General features: G+C 41.3%; 1 protein-coding gene across 7 annotated transcripts in view; it reads right to left on the reverse strand.

Annotated features, from left to right (window-relative positions):
- The window catches only part of LOC115105159 (voltage-dependent L-type calcium channel subunit beta-2-like), a 146,307-nt gene that overhangs the window by 84,720 nt on the left and 44,162 nt on the right, over positions 1 to 17,425 (reverse strand). Inside the window, exon 1 of one of the 7 annotated variants that reach the window (XM_029626840.2) lies at positions 11,374 to 11,734. The exons of the other annotated variants lie outside the window; for them this stretch is intronic. Within the exon in view, the coding sequence (XP_029482700.2) occupies positions 11,374 to 11,391 (18 nt within the window). The 5' untranslated portion in view covers positions 11,392 to 11,734. Of the gene's footprint in view, positions 1 to 11,373; positions 11,735 to 17,425 lie in introns of those variants that run through there. 7 annotated transcript variants of the gene reach the window in all.

Consider the following 17,425-nt stretch of genomic DNA (forward strand, 5'->3'; position numbering starts at 1 on the left):
TGTTTCGGTTCAACCAAGAATCAAAGATGATTCAATTCACAAGACTCTAGACAACATGGGGATGCTGTGGGAGTTGAATGCTCGGTCTTATCTAATTCGGCTCACTGTTAACAATTGCTGGAAGTGGCGCAAGGATATTTATTTCCATTTTCTGTGATCAGGTTTTCCTGCGCTTTCCGATGTAACGCACGTTATGTTATAGCCACAGTCGTGATTTAGTTTTAAAGTTTTAAAAACGTCTGAGGGTTTCCTATCCACACATTCTAACCATATGAACGTACTATATTCCTGGCATGAGTAGCAGGGCGCTGAAATGTTGCGCGATTTTTAACAAAATGTTCAAAAAGTAGAGGGTCAACTTAAGAGGTTAATTAACTGACATGTATCTCTTTTCTAAAATATATTAATTTCTCCTTTGTGCTCACCAGAGATGTGGTACATTGTAAAGAAGTTTAGGTGTCAGGTCGCTAACTTAGGTTTAGTTTTTTGTCAGCACAACCTGTAATTTAGACTGGTTTATGGAATGGATTTGAATGTGGATGTGTTCCGTGTGATGCTTGGACGATGAAGTTCATATTTATCTTCTACAATAAAAGGTGAAATTGAGGAATAAAGTTGTGAAGACCTTTATTTCCCATCTGTACAAAACATTAACAACAATGCTGTTTAGATGCGTTTGTTGCATCCTATGTTCTGTTGCTACTGTTCCAATCCCATATATTATCACATATATTTTATTTTCCGTAAATACTTTCCTAACACTTATTGTTCATAAAACTGCATTGTTGGTTAAGGGCTTGTAAGTAAGCATTTCACTGTAAGGTCTACACCTGTTGTGTTTGGCACGTGACAAATACAATTTCATTAGATTTAGATTTAATTAGATTATTAATTTGATCTAAAAAATATACTTGCGATGGTACGCTGAAGGGACCACTTAACAATGATCACAAATAATATTGACAGTTGCTACAATGACATCATGAACATATACTGACCAGCTCATGTTATAGACAGAAGCGTGAAGCGAGTCACACACAGTACCAGTCAAAAGTTTGGACACGCCTACTCATTCAAGAGTTTTCTTTATTTGTACTATTTTCTACATTGTCGAATAAAATGAAGACATCAAAACTATGAAAAAACACATATCACATCATGTGGTAACCAAAAACGTTTTAAACAAATCAAATATATTTTAGATTCTTCAAAGCAGCCACCCTTTGCCTTGATGACAGCTTTCCACACTCTTTGCATTCTCTCAACCAGCTTCACCGGGAATGCTTTTCCAACAGTTTTGAAGGAGTTCCCCACATATGCTGAGCACTTGTTGGCTGCTTTTCCTTCACTCTGCGGTCTAACTCATCCCAAACCATTGAGTTGAGGTCGGGTGATTGTGGAGACCAGGTCATCTGATGCAGCACTCCATCACTTTCCTTCTTGGTCAAATAGCCCTTACACAGCTTGGAGGTGTGTTGGGACATTGTCCTTTTGAAAAACAAATGATAGTCCCACTAAGCGCAAATCAATATGGGATGGCGTATTGCTGCAGAATGCTCTGGTAGCCATGCTGGTTAAGTGTGCCTTGAATTCTAAATAAATAACGGACAGTGTCACCAGAAAAGCATCACCTCACCAATACACCTCCTCCTCCATGTTTTATGGTGGGAACCACACATGCGGAGATCATCCGTTCACCTACTGGTTGGAACCAAAAATCTCAAATTCGGTTTCATCAGACCAAAGGACAGATTCCCACAGGTTTAATGTCCATTGCTCATGTTTCTTGGCCCAAGCAAGTCTCTTATTCTTATTGGAGTCCTTCAGTAGTGGTTTCTTTGCAACAATTTGACCATGAAGGCCTGATTCACACAGACTCCTCTGAACAGTTGATGTTGAGATGTGTCTGTTACTTAAACTCTGCGAAGCATTTATTTGGGCTACAATCTGAGGTGCAGTTAACTCTAGTGAACTTATCCTCTGCAGCAGAGGTAACTCTGGGTCTTCCTTTCCTGTGGCGGTCATCATGAGAGCTAGTTTCATCATAGTGCTTGAAGGTTTTTGCGACTGATCTTGAAGAAACATTAAAAGTTCTTGAAATTTTGCCTATTGACTGACCTTCATATCTTAAAGTAACGATGGACTGTCATTTCTCTTTGCTTATTTGAGCTGTTCTTGCCATAATATGGACTTACAGGCGGACTACATGGCTCGTGTCGCGTGCGCGAGAGTTGCAAAATAAATTTAGAAATCTATATTATTAAATTATTGCACCCACACTGCTCGCGCGCGCCAACGAGCGTCTGCATTACCAAGGGTTAAATCAGTTATATTTCTGACGCAGATCGCGCTGCAAGTCCTGCCTCTCCCATCTCCTCATTGTTTTATAGAAGCAGGTAGCCACATGCCATCTCCTCATTGGTTATACTCACTTGGGTGACTGAAGACGAACGAGGTCAGTGGCTTTAATGCACCTAATTTATGAAAGTTGCCAATCAAAAGTTGCCAATTGACTAGAAACGATTCGGTTGACCGTTTTATGTGTGGAATAATTGGTGGAATTTGTGCATTTCAGGTAAAATAACAACTCAATGTTTATATCCCAGGACAAATTAGCTAGCAACAGCAAGCTAGCTAAAAAGGACAAATTAGCTAGCAAGTGCAAGCTAGCTAGTTAAATTGCCATAAATGTTTAATGCTTTTCGACCTGTCCCCAAATTAATATATTGGTTCAGAGTTTGTTTTGATATTTGAACCTGTGTGTCGTGATCGCGTTTGGTGTGGGGGGACAAAATACATTCATCACACTCAACTCGGTAACAAATATCACATGTAGCTTGCCAAAGCTTATCATCTGTCCATTCTTACCAAATAGAGCGGGAAAAAGTTTTAAATGTCAAATTACATTTACATTACACGTAACATTTTCCAAATCACTTTTGTGTATTGATGCACTGTGCATTCAGCAAGGGCTGTCAAATCAAATCTATTCCCTTTATTAGGCCTTCCGAAAAAGATCTGTGTTACCTCTCGAACAAACACAATGAAGGGGAGGAGAGGAAGAGAAACACGGAGATCACTCCTCCTGCAAGAACATTTGAACTCAACACGCCTGGCAGACTGTGTAAACCACATGTATTATTCTAGTGAATGTCTCGTCTATACATAAACTGGGTTGGGTCCAATTCCAATTATCCTCAATACATTTCAATGAAATTGGTATTTACGTTTACTTTCACAATTGACTGAATTTAAATATGGAATAGACCCTAACCAGAAAAGCCATACAAAGCTCAATACCTAGGTCCATTATGAGGTCTCAGAAATCTCCAACAATCAGAAAGCAAAGCTTACCCTGACAACCAGGTGTTTGGTTCTTGAAGGCTTTGGTTCTACTGGAGGCTTGTCCAGCATCCCAAGGGAAATCAGAATCATGAGCACGGATAGGAGAGTTCCCCAATGCTTAAATGACTAGAGACTAGGCTACTTACACTGCCTAAGCACAAGCACAGACTAGCCCAGTCGATAGACTGCTATGCAGATCACTGCACCAGTGTGGCAGTGACTCTGTGCTGAACTGAACACAGAGTCACTTTACGCTTACTGAACACATCAACACATTGGCTGTCCCACATGGAATCGTAGGAAAAACTCTTCAGCCAGTAAATTAGTTGGGACTGCTGTCCCGATATAATCAGGCATGGGCAGGCACGCAAACAAACAAACACACACACACACACACACACACACACACACACACACACACACACACACACACACACACACACACACACACACACACACACACACACACACACTACCATCAGACAGAAAGACAAACACACTCCTATCCTCCTTGTAGTTTGAGGGCAGGTTGCCATGACACTGCCATCATTAATTAGCTGGATGAGTGGGAGGACTGTCTCTGTTATGCTGCTATGACGTGAAACACATACACTCTCACTCAAAAATGTAAGCGCACACACACACACCTGTGCACCCACACACGCACACACACCAGTGGTGAGCGGGTCAGCTGTTTGTTCAGCCGCAGCTGCCCGCAATTGCTAATAACCCATCTGCAACCACCCGACTATATGTGATAAAATGAAAATCTGAGGCTGCACCCAACCTTAACGCGCAAATATAGAAAATGCGAGATATGACACAGTCAATAACTGCATAATGATTTTTTTGGGACAGGGGGTGCAGGATTTTTTGTTGTTGCCTGATTTAGATATGTTTCTTCTGCTTATAATTTCCAACATTTTGGAAGGCTATTTGTTAGTCAACTTGTCTATAATTAGATACATGTAGATTCTCTTTTGTCATTATACAGTATGTTGCGCTAGAAAACCAGATAAACCCTTGCTCAACAGAATCATGTAATAGATCGATCAAATGAATGCTTCAATCTAGTTGACATCGGTGAAGTTTTATCTGTCATCTTTCGCGGAGCAAAGACATTTAGGGACAGGGGAGAAAAAACAATAAAGCATTTTTTTAAATTTTGAAGCAAAAATGATTTTCTATGCAAAATGTCCAAAATGTCCAGTTTGACCGGTTGTAAAGGAAATATAAATATGTGAAAACGACCCAACATGTGTCTGATAAGATTTGAGTTCAGCTTCGATGCATATTTTATATGGTTGAAATACTGTCAGGTTCAGTGATGCTTTTATGATGAAGACAGCACCTCTATAGATGGTATCTAACTGAGCATTGCATTCTCTCAAGATGCAGAAAGAAAGATATCATATTTCTCCACTCCTGTTCCCAAATCCAAATTGTGCCTACATTTTTTCGTGTATCATTTTACTGCAAGAAATTCTTAATTCTGCATGAGTTTTCATTAAGGCTACATAGACATATTCGCACGGGACTAGTACTACTAGAGAATGTAGGTTATGTATTTATTACTTCAGAAGGTCCTTTATTCCAGATGATAATGATTCATTTGGCGACGTTCAATTCATTCGCACAAAACGTAAAAACACAAGCATTCACTGTGGATACATGTAGGCCCTTCATATATAGGTTATGCACAGCCATTTGTTCAATTTATCGAATAATTTATTGTTTTCTTGCTCAAACCGCGAACAACACCTTTCAAACATGTTGATGTTGATTGGCACGGGACTAGTATTATTAGTGTTTGGCAAAAAACAGTAGGTTATTTATTCTGCCGAGTCGATGTCCAGATTTCAGTTTCCATTTAACCCATCTAAACAGAAGGCTACAGTTCCCTTGACATGCCATAGGCCTATTTGAAGTCCCGTCTTGTGACTTTCGAAATTGTATAGAGCCTCACACAATCATCACACATAACATAGCCGGCGCTGCTATCATCCTCTTTTAACACTTCACCAAATCTTTTCTAAACATTACTTTTCTGGCCTTCCCTTCTCTTTACTTTCAACTCTCCTTTCGCAGCTTTTGTCTTATTGAATTACACTTTGACAATGTCATTTTTGCCTCGGTGGATTGACGTTAACTTGTTCTGCCTGTTTCCAAAAGCATTATTTGGCAATTGGCTTGCTAGGCAATTTGGCGCGTGTACAGTTAAGCCCTAAAGTTTAGGCTTATGCAGTAATACAAGATAGCCTAAAATAATGGAAGAAAGCCTCAATGTAGCCTATATAAATTGCACAATAATGATACATTTATGGATTTATTAAGGTATTGTTTCTCTTTATTCAACCCGCTCGCCACCGACCCGTCCCTTCAGCCCCACAATATTTAATGACCCTAAAACCGTCCACCAGATATAACCGCAGGGACCCGGTTAATGAGTAAACACACGCATCACTAGCACACTCACAATTAATTGTGTTCTTTGAAAAAATATTAGCTGAAGAGGTCAGTTTCGATACAATAGACAAATTGTCTGAGCATCAAGCATCTCTTTTTTAATTTGACATTTTATTATTTGTTTAGTTACTCAACCAAGGCTGTCCAGCATATACAGTGCATTCTGAAAATATTCAGATCCTTGACTTTTTTCACTTTTTGTTAAGTTACAGCCTTGTTCTAAAATTGATTAAATTATTTTATCCCTCATCAATCTACACACAATACCTCATAATGACAAAGCAAAAATAGGTTTTTAGAAAATGTTGCAAACGTATAATATTTTTAAAACTGACACATCACATTTACATAAGTATTCAGACCCTTTACTAGACACCCTTGGCAGCGATTTCAGGCTTGAGTCTTCTTGGGTATGACACTAGAAGCTTGGTACACCTGTATTTGGGGAGTTTCTCCCATTCTTCACTGCAGATCCTCTCAAGCGCTGTCAGGTCAGATGGAGTGCATCGCTGCCGGGCTCTGGCTGGACCACTCAAGGACATTCAGAGTCTTGCCCCGAAGCCACTCCTGCATTGTCTTGGCTGTGTGCTTAGGGTCGTTGTCCTGTTGGAAGATGAACCATTTCCCCAGTCTGAGGTCCTGAGCACTCTGGAGCAGTTTTTCACCAAAGATCTCTCTGTACTTTCCTCTGTTCATCTATGCTTCTATCCTGACTTAGTCTCCCAGTCCATGCGCTGAAAAACATCCCCACAGCATGATGCTGCCACCACTATGCTTCACTGTAGGGATGGTGCCAGGTTGCCTCCAGACGTGACGCTTTGCATTCAGTCCAATCTTGGTTTCATCAGACCAGAGAATCTTGTTTCTCATGGTCTGAGAATCCTTTAGGTGCCTTTTGCCAAACTCCAAGCGGGCTGTCATGTTCCTTTTACTGAGGAGTGGCCTTTGTCTGGCCACTCTACCATAAAGGGCCTATTGGTGGAGTTCTGCAGAGATGGTTGTCCTTCTGGAAGTTTCTCCCATCTCCACAGAAGAACTCTGGAGCTCCGTCAGAGTCACCTCCCTGACCAAGGCCCTTCTCCCCCGATTGCTCAGTTTGGCAGTGCGGCCAACTCTAGGAAGAGTCTTGGTGGTTCCCAACTACTTCCATTTAAGAATGATGGAGGCCACTGCGTCCTTGGGGACCTTCAATACTGCAGAAATGTTTTGGTACCCTTTCCCAGATCTGTGCCTCAACACAATCCAGTCTCGGAGCTCTACGGACAATTCCTTCAACCTCATGGCTTGGTTTTTGCTATGACATGTACTGTCAACTGTGGGACCTTATATAGAGAGGTATGTGCCTTTCCAAATCGTGTCCAATAAATTACATTTACCACAGGTGGACTCCAATCAAGTTGTAGAAACATCTCAAGGATGATCAATGGTCTGAATACTTTTGTAAATAAGAAATGCAAACATTTCTAAAAACCTGTTTTCATAATGTGAATCTGAAATTACTAGTAATCTGGAATTACTATCTGAAAAGGGGGAATTACTATCAGAACCCAAATAAATCAAAGATTCTCCCCAGTCTATAAAGAACTGTACATCTCTTTCTAAAATAATTAAGAACTCCTCCTCTCTCTCAACAGAAGAAGCCACCTCATTGTTAGCCCAAATATCTCTCAATGAACTCAAAAGGGCATTTGAATAAACGCAAATCACCTGGATGGGACAGTATTCCTCCTGAGGTCTATTTAACATTTTGGAATCAATTAATAGATTAATTGGGAATCAACAAACAACTCTGTCGTCACTTCCCGTCACACTTCTGTGTTGTCTCCGTTTTGGTGTTCTGTTTGTTGCTACTTGGCTACCTGCCAAACGTTTAGCTTTTTACTTTTAATAACATTTAATCAAACTCTGTATTTAATAAGTTTACCAACGTCTTATTATTTTTCGTATATATCTCTTGACACTTTCACGAAAATAGTCAAACCTTCCAGCTGTCTACTGGACCCTATTCCAACTAAACTACTGAAAGAGCTACTTCCTGTGCTTGGCCCTCCTATGTTGAACATAATAAAGGGCTCCCCATCCTCTGGATGTGCATCAAACTCACTAAAAGTAGCAGTAATAAAGTCTCTCCTGAAAAAGCCGAAACTTGACAAGGAAAATCAAAAAAACTAATCGGCCTATATTGAATCTCCTATTCCTCAAATATTTTGGGGGAAAAAGCTGTTGCTCAGCAACTCACTGCCTTCCTGAAGACAAATAATGTATACGAAAAACTCTAGTCTGCTTTTAGACCCCATCATAGTCCTGAGGCCGCACTCATGAAGGTGGTAAATTACCTCCCTGCGCTCCTTTACCTTAGTGCCACTTTCGACCACTACATTGGGCGGCAGATAGCCTAGCGGTTAGAGCGTTGGGCCAGTAACCGAAAGGTTGCTTGATTGAATCCCAGCGATGACTAGTAAACCTCTGTTGTTCTGCCCCTGAACAAGGAAGTTAAACCACTGTTCCTAAGCCGTCATTGTAAATAAGAAGTTGTTCTTAACTGACTTGCCTAGTTAAATAAAAAATGCATTATTTTGGAGAGATTGGAACGCGGACAAGTTCTTGCCTGGTTTATATTTTATCTGTCGGTAATATATCAGTTAGTCTCTGTGGATGGTTTGTCCTCTGACAAATCAATGGTAAGTTTTGGTGTTCCTCAAATGTTCTGTTATAGGACCACTATTGTTTTCACTATATATGCTACCTCTTGGTGATGCCATTCGGAAACACAATTTCAACTTTCACTGCTATGCAGACGACACACAGCTTTCCATTTCAATGAAACATGGTGAAGCCCCAAAATTGCTACCCTGGAAGCCTGTGTTTCAGAAATAAGAAAGTGGCCATTGGCAAATATTTTACTTTTAAACTCGGAGAAAACAGAGATGCTAGTTCTAGGTCCCAAGAAACAAAGAGATCTGCTGTCTGATCTGACAATGAATCTCTATGGTTGTACAGTCGTCTCAAATAAAACTGTGAACGCCTCAGGCTTACTCTGGATCATGATCCCTTTTTATTAAAACATGTGACAATTTTGGTCCAAAAATCACGCAGAAAATCAAATCCATGCTTTTGTCATGTCAATATTAGACTACTGCAATGCTTCTACTCTTCAACTACTTGGATAAGGCACTGAATAAACTTCAACTAGTGCTAAATATGGCTGCTATAATCTTGACTAGAACCCAAAAATTGGATCATATAACTCCAGCGCTAGCTTCCTGTGAAGGCTAGGGCTGATTTTAAGAATTTACTGTTAACCTACAAATCTCTCCTATTTTGTCCTGCCATACAAACCTACACGTACACTACGGCCACAAGACACAGCCCTCCTTATTCTTCCTAGAATTTCTAAGCAAACAGCTGGAAGCAGAGCCTTCTCCTATAGAACTACATTTTTATGGAATGGTCTGTCGATTCATGTGAGAGACGCAGACTCGTTCATAACCTTTAAATCTTTAGTGAATACTTGTCTGCCAAGGCAGCAGCTACTCTTCCTGGGGTCTGTCATAATTAAGGCAGTTTTACAATTTTACCACTGATTTCAATGCCTGGCACTTTTATAATAGGGCGAAATCGTCCCCGATTGCAGTTCCTAGGGCTTCCACTAGATGTCAACAGTCTTCAGAAAGAGATTCAGGCTGGTTTTTGGAAAAATTAGGGAGAGGTTGTAGTTTTTCTAAGTGGCTCCCTATTTGGCTGTAGTGTTTCCAAGCGCATGGCTGAGAGAGTGCGTTCCTTTTGTTTATCTCCGGTAAAGACAATAACGATTCTCCGTCTTAAATTGTATTATTTATTTGCGTATTAGGGTACCTAAGAATTGAATATAAATGTTGATTGACTTGTTTGGATAAGTTTATTGGTAGCGTTTGGGATTCATTTTGTATGCATCTTGACGGAGGGAAACTGAATGGATTATTGACTGAAGCGCGCCAGCTTAAACTTTTTATGTTTTTATGGATATAGTTTTTATGGATATAAAGAAGGAATTTATTGAACAAAAGGACCATTTGTAATGTAACTGAGACCTTTTGGAGTGCCAACAGAAGATCTTCAAAGGTAAGGCATATATAATATCGCTATTTCTGACATTCGTGTCGCAACTCCCTGGTTGAAAATGATTTGTTATGCATTTGTGTGCTGGATGCTGTCCTCAGATAATCGCATGGTTTGCTTTTGCCGTAAAGCCTTTTTGAAATCTGACACCTTAGCTGGATTAACAAGAAGTTAAGCTTTATTTTGATGTATTGCACTTGTGATTTCATGAAAGTTTAATATTTATAGTAATTTAATTTGAATTTGGCGCTCTGCCATTTCACCGGATGTTGGCCAGGTGGGACGCTACCGTCCCACCTATCCCAAAGAAGTTTTAACAGGGATATAAACAAATTGGTGTACAAATTTTGAGAGAAATACACTTTTTGTGCGTATGGAACAATTCTGGTATATTTTATTTCAGCTCATGATACATGGGACCAACACTTTACATGTTGCGTTTATATTTTGGTTCAGTATATATACCTATTTTAATATTTTTTGCTTTCAGTACCACGGGGAAGGGGTGGTATTGGGAGTGGTATTTTCTCTGGTAGCCGGAAGGGGGTGGGGTGTCTGAGGGGCAACTGCCGAGCAACCCTAGTTGGGGATGGGAAGTATCAAGCAAAAATAAATGACACAGAAGATGATACATGGCAGTGTGAAACTCTAGCCTCTGTAGAAGAGTAACACCCCACATAATACACAACACCCACAAGCGCAATTGCTCCATGTCTATCTGATCCCCTTCTCACTTTGTAATGATTGCTTCTCGGTAAGGAGATTAAAAGCGGCTTGCACCAATCCAGGATTTACAGAGAAAGAAACCATTGCCATACTTCTTCTTGAAGGACAAATGTGTTTGTCGGTGTTTTGGTTGGCAAACATTTTGCATTAAAAAAAGCATAATAGAGGATTATATAAAATATAATATCAAGTCCAATGGTGATGTTATGGAAATACCCATGAAAAGGCTTTGGTTTAGCTATAAGGCAATACCCAGTTCTTCGAGCTAGATAGAAATGGAAAGATGAGCCTACAGCTCATCTTTCAGCCAAAGAGAGGTCTCATTCATACCTGGGTCGTATTCATTAGGCACCAAACGGACGAAAAACGCAGTGACACAAGGAGGGACTACATGTATTTGTCCAATAAGAAATGCTAATTTCCCTTTTCTGTTGCAAAAATGTTTTCCATTGCATTTCAAAGTTAGAGTTTACACACATTCTAGCACCACACACACACACACACACACACACACACACACACACACATGCATACATCCAGGCCAAACTAAACAAAAGCTAGGTACTGGAACACAGACATATGAAACAAAGAAGTGTGTACGAAAGTAAAGTAATGTAGTAGTGTGTAGTAATGTACACCTAACAACAGAGAAAATAATTACTTATCTCGGTAAGAAATGAATCATCCCACCAAACATAGATAGACGCATACAATTCCAAATAGCTGTTGTTATTTTACCTTAGGCTTCTTTGACATGCTCGTTGTCCCAGACTGCCAGAGACACCTGTGTCCCCTCTCTGTTCCAGCGCGGCTGCAATGAATTATGCAAATCCCCTGGATTTGTTCAGAGTACCATGACCCATGGGTAAAAGCAGCTGACGCCTTACATAAAAAATATCCAACCTATTTACCCTCAGTCAAATCGGAATTAAATGCTCAAAATGTAACGTTTTGCTGACAAGTGGTTCTCCATTATAACAATCGACCAATCCCAAAACTATGGATGCTCTGCTGTCTGGGCAGTTAGCTTCCATAGTACCAGAGGGAATGAGACGGGGATGGGGTCAGCCACGGTAAGGTCCCTTCTCAGGAGCGTCTCCAACTGGAAATGACATGCCTCATGTTGACGGAGCCCATCTGAGGATCTCTGGGGCAGATGCACACACACACACACCGCAGGGCAGGCGCCTCTGTTCAGTGTGCGTGCACACACCCATACACACAAACACACACACACAGAGCTGGGCAGACGGGACAGAGAGAAAGAGAGTGTGTGGAGGGAGGGAGGGAGGATCAGCGGTGTAATGGTTTGCTCCAGAGTGTTTTTCTTCAGCTCGCTGGGCATTAGGCTTTCATTTGATATTGTGACATCTGTCGCCTGGGCTGGACGGATACACTATGACCTCAGGCTGACCGCCGGCCTGCACTGAGCTGACTTACTTCACACACACACACATACACACACTTAATATGTTGTGAAATGTGTTGTGAATTTATTGTAATTTTTAGAAAAATGTCTAACTGTCTTAATTTTGCTGGACGAGTAGGAAGAGTAGCTGCTGCCTTGTTTGTTAATTTCTCTACCAAAAGCCACCTCCAATGACGTTTTAGAGAATTTGGAAGTACGTCCAACCGGCCTCAGAACCGCAGACTAAGTGTATAGCGTAGTGTGGGCAAGCGATTTACTGATGTCAGCCTTGTGAACAGACTGCTCCATGGTGGCGGTGGGGTTACGGTATGGGCAGGCATGAGCTACAAACAACGAACACCATTGCATTTTATCTATGTCAATTTGAATGCACAGAGATATCGTGACGAGATCCTGTGGCCCATTGTCGTGCCATTCATTCTCCACCATCACCTCGTGTTTCGGCATGGTAACACATGGCCCGATCCCACAAGGATCTGTACACAATTCCTGGAAGCTGAAAAGTTATTCCATGGCCTGCATACTCACCAGTGTTGTCACTATAAAAATCCATTAAAATGACAGGTTGTAACGCAACAAAATAGTAAAAACGCCAAGGGGAAGAATACTTTTGCAAGGCACTGTATATGCAAGAGTATTTGTACGTTGGATTTGGAGAAAGTGATTGGCAGCAGGATAAATAATAATAATAAACAGCAGATAAGCAGCAAAAAAATAAACGCTTTCACATGTGGAAAATCACATGATGCAGTCGATCAACGTGTATCACAGCGTGTTCCAGTTCCCACCAATATCCAGCAACTTCACACACCCATTGAAGAGGAGTGGGAAAACATTCCACAGGCCACAGTCAACAGCCTGATCGACTCTATGCGAAGGAGATGTGTCACGCTGCATGAGGCAGATGGTGATCACACCAGACAGTGACTGCTTTTCTGATCCACATCCCTACCTTTTTTAAGGTATCTGTAACCAACAGATGCATATCTGCATTCCCAGTAATGTGAAACCCTTAGGTAGGACCTAATACACTTATTTTAATTGACTGATTTCCTTCCTTATATGAAATGGTTGCATGTTGCTTTTATATTTTTGTTCAGTACAGTATAACTAATAAAACATTTAAATAAACACGAGAAATAAGCAATAAGAGATGAAGCTACAGTACCTTGCGACAGTATTCACCCCTCTTGGCATTTTTCCTATTTTGTTTTCTTACAACCTGGAATTAAAATAGATTTGGGGGGGGTGGTTGTATCATTTGATTGACACATCACGCCTACCACTTTGAAGATGCAAAATATTTTTTAATTGTGAAACAAACAAGAAATGACAAAAAAACAGAACTTGAGTGCGCATAACTATTCACCCCCCCATAGTCAATATTTTATAGAGCCACCTTTTGCAGCAATTACAGATACACATCTCTGAGGTATGTCTCTATAAGCTTGGCACATTTAGCCACTGGGATTTTTACCCATTTTTCAAGGCAAAACTGCTCCAGCTCCTTCAAGTAGGATGGGTTCCGCTGGTGTACAGAAATCTTTAAGTCATACCACAGATTCTCAATTGGATTAATGTATGGTCTTTGACTAGGCCATTCCAAGACATTTAAACGTTTTCCCTTAAACCACTCGAGTGTTGCTTTAGCAGTATGCTTTGGATCATCAGGGCGGCAGGATAGCCTAGTGGTTAGAGCGTTGGACTAGTAACCGGAAGGTTGCAAGTTCAAACCCCCGAGCTGACAAGGTACAAATCTGTCGTTCTGCCCCTGAACAGGCAGTTAACCCACTGTTCCTAGGCCGTCATTGAAAATAAGAATTTGTTCTTAACTGACTTGCCTAGTTAAATAAAGGTAAAATACAAATTGTCCTGCTGGAAGGTGAACCTCCATCCCAGTCTCAAAATTCTGGATGACTGAAACAGGTTTCCCTCAAGAATTTCCCTGTATTTAGCACCATCCATCATTCCTTCAATTCTGACCAGTTTCCCAGTCCCTACTGATGAAAAACATCCACACGGCATGATGCTGCCACCACCATGCTTCACTGTGATGATGATGTTCTCTGGGTGATGAGAGGTGTTGGGTTTTCGCCAGACATAGCATTTTCCTTGATGGCCAAAAAGCTCAATTTTAGTCTCATCTGACCAGAGTACCTTCTTCCATATGTTTGGGGAGTCTCCCACATGCCTTTTGGAAAACACCAAACACGTTTGCTTATTTTTGTTTTTAAGCAATTACTTTTTTTCTGTCCACTCTTCCGTAAAGCCCAGCTCTGTGGAGTGTACGGTTTAAAGTGGTCCTATGGACAGATACTCCAATCTCCACTGTGGAGCTTTGCAGCTCCTTCAGGGCTATCTTTGTTCTCTTTGTTGCCCCTCTGATTAATGCCCTCCTTGCCTGGTCCGCGAGTTTTGGTGGGCAGCTCTCTTGGCAGGTTTGTTGTGGTGCCATATTCTTTCCATTTTATAATAATGGATTTGATGGTGCTCTGTTGGATGTTCAAATTATTTTTTTTACCCAACCCTGAACTGTACTACTCCACAAACTTGTCCCTGACCTGTTTGGAGAGCTCCTTGGTCTTCATGGTGCCGCTTGTTTGGTTGTGTTACAGACTCTGTGGCCTTTCAGAGCAGGTGTATATATACTGCTGCTCGTTGAACATCTCAATCCAAAATCATGGGCATTAATATGGAGTTGTCCCCCCTTTGCTGCTATAACAGCCTCCACTCTTCTAGGAAGGCTTTCAACTATATGTTGGAACATTGCTGCGGGGACTTGCTTCTATTCAGCCACATAAGCATTAGTGAGGTCGGGCACTGATGTTTGGCGATTATTCCGGGCTCGCTGTCGGCGTTCCAATTCATCCCAAAGGTGCTCGATGGGGTTGAGGTCAGGGCTCTGTGCAGGCCAGTCAGTGCAAAAAATATCTAAAAAACAGTTTTCTCTTTGTTATTATGGGATATTGTGTTTAGATTGATGAGGAAAAAACTGTACGCAAGAAAATGTAGAAAAGGTCAAGGGGTCTGAATACTTTCCGACTGCACTGTACACCCTTTAATACCCACCAAAAGCAGGTCTTAACAGTAACGCAGTTGGTAATGGTATGGATTTTGAGAGAGGAAGTGCAACCTATCCAGCCGTGACACACAATGCCCATGGAACGAGAGATGTGCCTTTTGTGCTGGTGAACCTCGTATTTAGAAACATAAAAAACTATTGGTTTCCTTCAATTTTGTTTAATTTGAATAAAAACCAAGCGTAGCCGACCCTCCCCTTAATCAATTATGGTTTAGCAGCTTCGCATAGTGGCATCTTTTTATCCTGGCCATGCATTAGCAAAATTAACCCATGAATAAAGGGGTTTTAATGGTCTACTGAGAGTGCCTTGAAATATTTTAGGTTTTTCCACTAATGCTTTTTTATGATTCATAATTCACATACCTGCTTTATATTTGGGAGAAGTCTCTTTATATTGGATCTGTGATAATGTTGCGTTTAGGAGGTAGGTGAAGGAGTCAGGCGCAGGAGAGCAGAGATGTCTGAGAAGCGTACTTTAATTGGCAAGTCCACCACGCCCTCGACAACTGAGAACCCGTACAAACTCACGGAGGAACAAACAAATTTCAGACAATAACACTCTTATGAATCCGTGAAAACAAAGAATGGCATAACCTCACCGAGCACATCACAATGAAAGAATAATCCCGCAAAAACCTAGGCTGGCAACAGGGTAAATATATACACACAGAAATTAAAGCAAATGAAATCAGGTGTGAAAAAGAACCAAAGACAAAACAAACAGAAATGGAAAAAGGGATCCGTGATGGCTAGTAGACCGGCGACGCCGACCGCCGCCCGAACAGGGAGAGGAAATACCTTCGGTAGAAGTCGTGACAGGATCTTTGTCCAGCTCCTGTAAAAAAACGCCTCAATAGTCGACCTTAATATTACAGTATCTTCAGAAAGTATTCCTACCCATTGACTTATTCAACAATTTGTTGTGTTACAGCCTCAATTCTAAATTGATTAAATATTTATTTTTCAGTGTACATTTGGCATTGTGTTTAGGTTATTGTCCTGCAGAAAGGTGAATGTGTTTCCCAGTGTCTGTTGGAAAGCAGACTAAACCAGGGTTTCCTCTAGGATACTGCCTGGGCTTAGCTCTATTCTGTTTTTTTATCCTACAAAACTCCCAAATCCTTGCTGATGACAAGATTCCCATAACATGATGCAGCTACCACCATGTTTGAAAATATGAAGAGTGCTACAGTGATGTGTTGGATTTGCCCCAAACATAATGGTTTGGATTCAGGACATGAAGTTCATTTCTTTGCAAAATGTTTTGCAGTTTTACTTTAGTGCCTTATTGCAAGCAGGATACATGTTTTGAAATATTTTTATTCTGTACAGGCTTCCTTCTTTTCACTCTGTCATTTAGGTTAGTATTACAATGCTGTTGATCGCTTCGAGGCAAGTAACACTGAAACATGCATGAGAGCATCAGCTGTTCCGGACGACTGTGTGATCACGCTCTCGGCAGCCGATGTGAGTAAGCTCTTTAAACAGGTCAACATTCACAAGGCTGCAGAGCCAGACGGATTACCAGGACGTGTACTCCGAGCATGCGCTGACCAACTGGCAAGTGTCTTCACTGACATTTTCAACCTGTCTGAATCTGTAATACCAACACGTTTCAAGCAGACCACCATAGTCCCTGTGTCCAAGAACACTAAGGTAACCTGCCTAAATGCCTACCGACCCGTAGCACTCACATCTGTAGCCATGAAGTACTTTGAAAGGCTGGTAATGGCTCACATAAACACCATCATCCCAGAAACCCTAGACCCACTCCAATTTGCATACTGCCCTAACAGATTCACAGATGATACAATCTCTATTGCACTCCACACTGCCCTTTCCCACCTGGACAAAAGGAACACCTATGTGAGAATGCTATTCATTGACTACAGATCAGCGTTCAACAACACACGCCCTCAAAGCTCATCACTAATCTAAGGACCCTGGGACTAAACACCTCCCTCTGCAACTGGATCCTGGACTTCCTGATGGGCCGCCCCCCCAGGTGGTAAGGGTAGGTAACAACACATCCGCCACACTGATCCTCAACACGGGGGCCCCTCAGGGGTGCGTGCTCAGTCCCCTCCTGTACTCCCTGTTCACTCATGACTGCACGGCCAGGCACAACTCCAACACCATCATTAACCTAAATAGGGCACGCTAGCGTCCCACCTCGTCAACAGCCAGTGAAACTGCAGGGCGCCAAATTCAAAACAAAAGAAATCCCATAATTAAAATAGTATTTTACACCATTTTAAAGATACACTTGTTGTAAATCC

This window comes from Oncorhynchus nerka, linkage group LG22 (assembly GCF_034236695.1).
Source record: "Oncorhynchus nerka isolate Pitt River linkage group LG22, Oner_Uvic_2.0, whole genome shotgun sequence".
NCBI lineage: Eukaryota > Metazoa > Chordata > Actinopteri > Salmoniformes > Salmonidae > Oncorhynchus > Oncorhynchus nerka.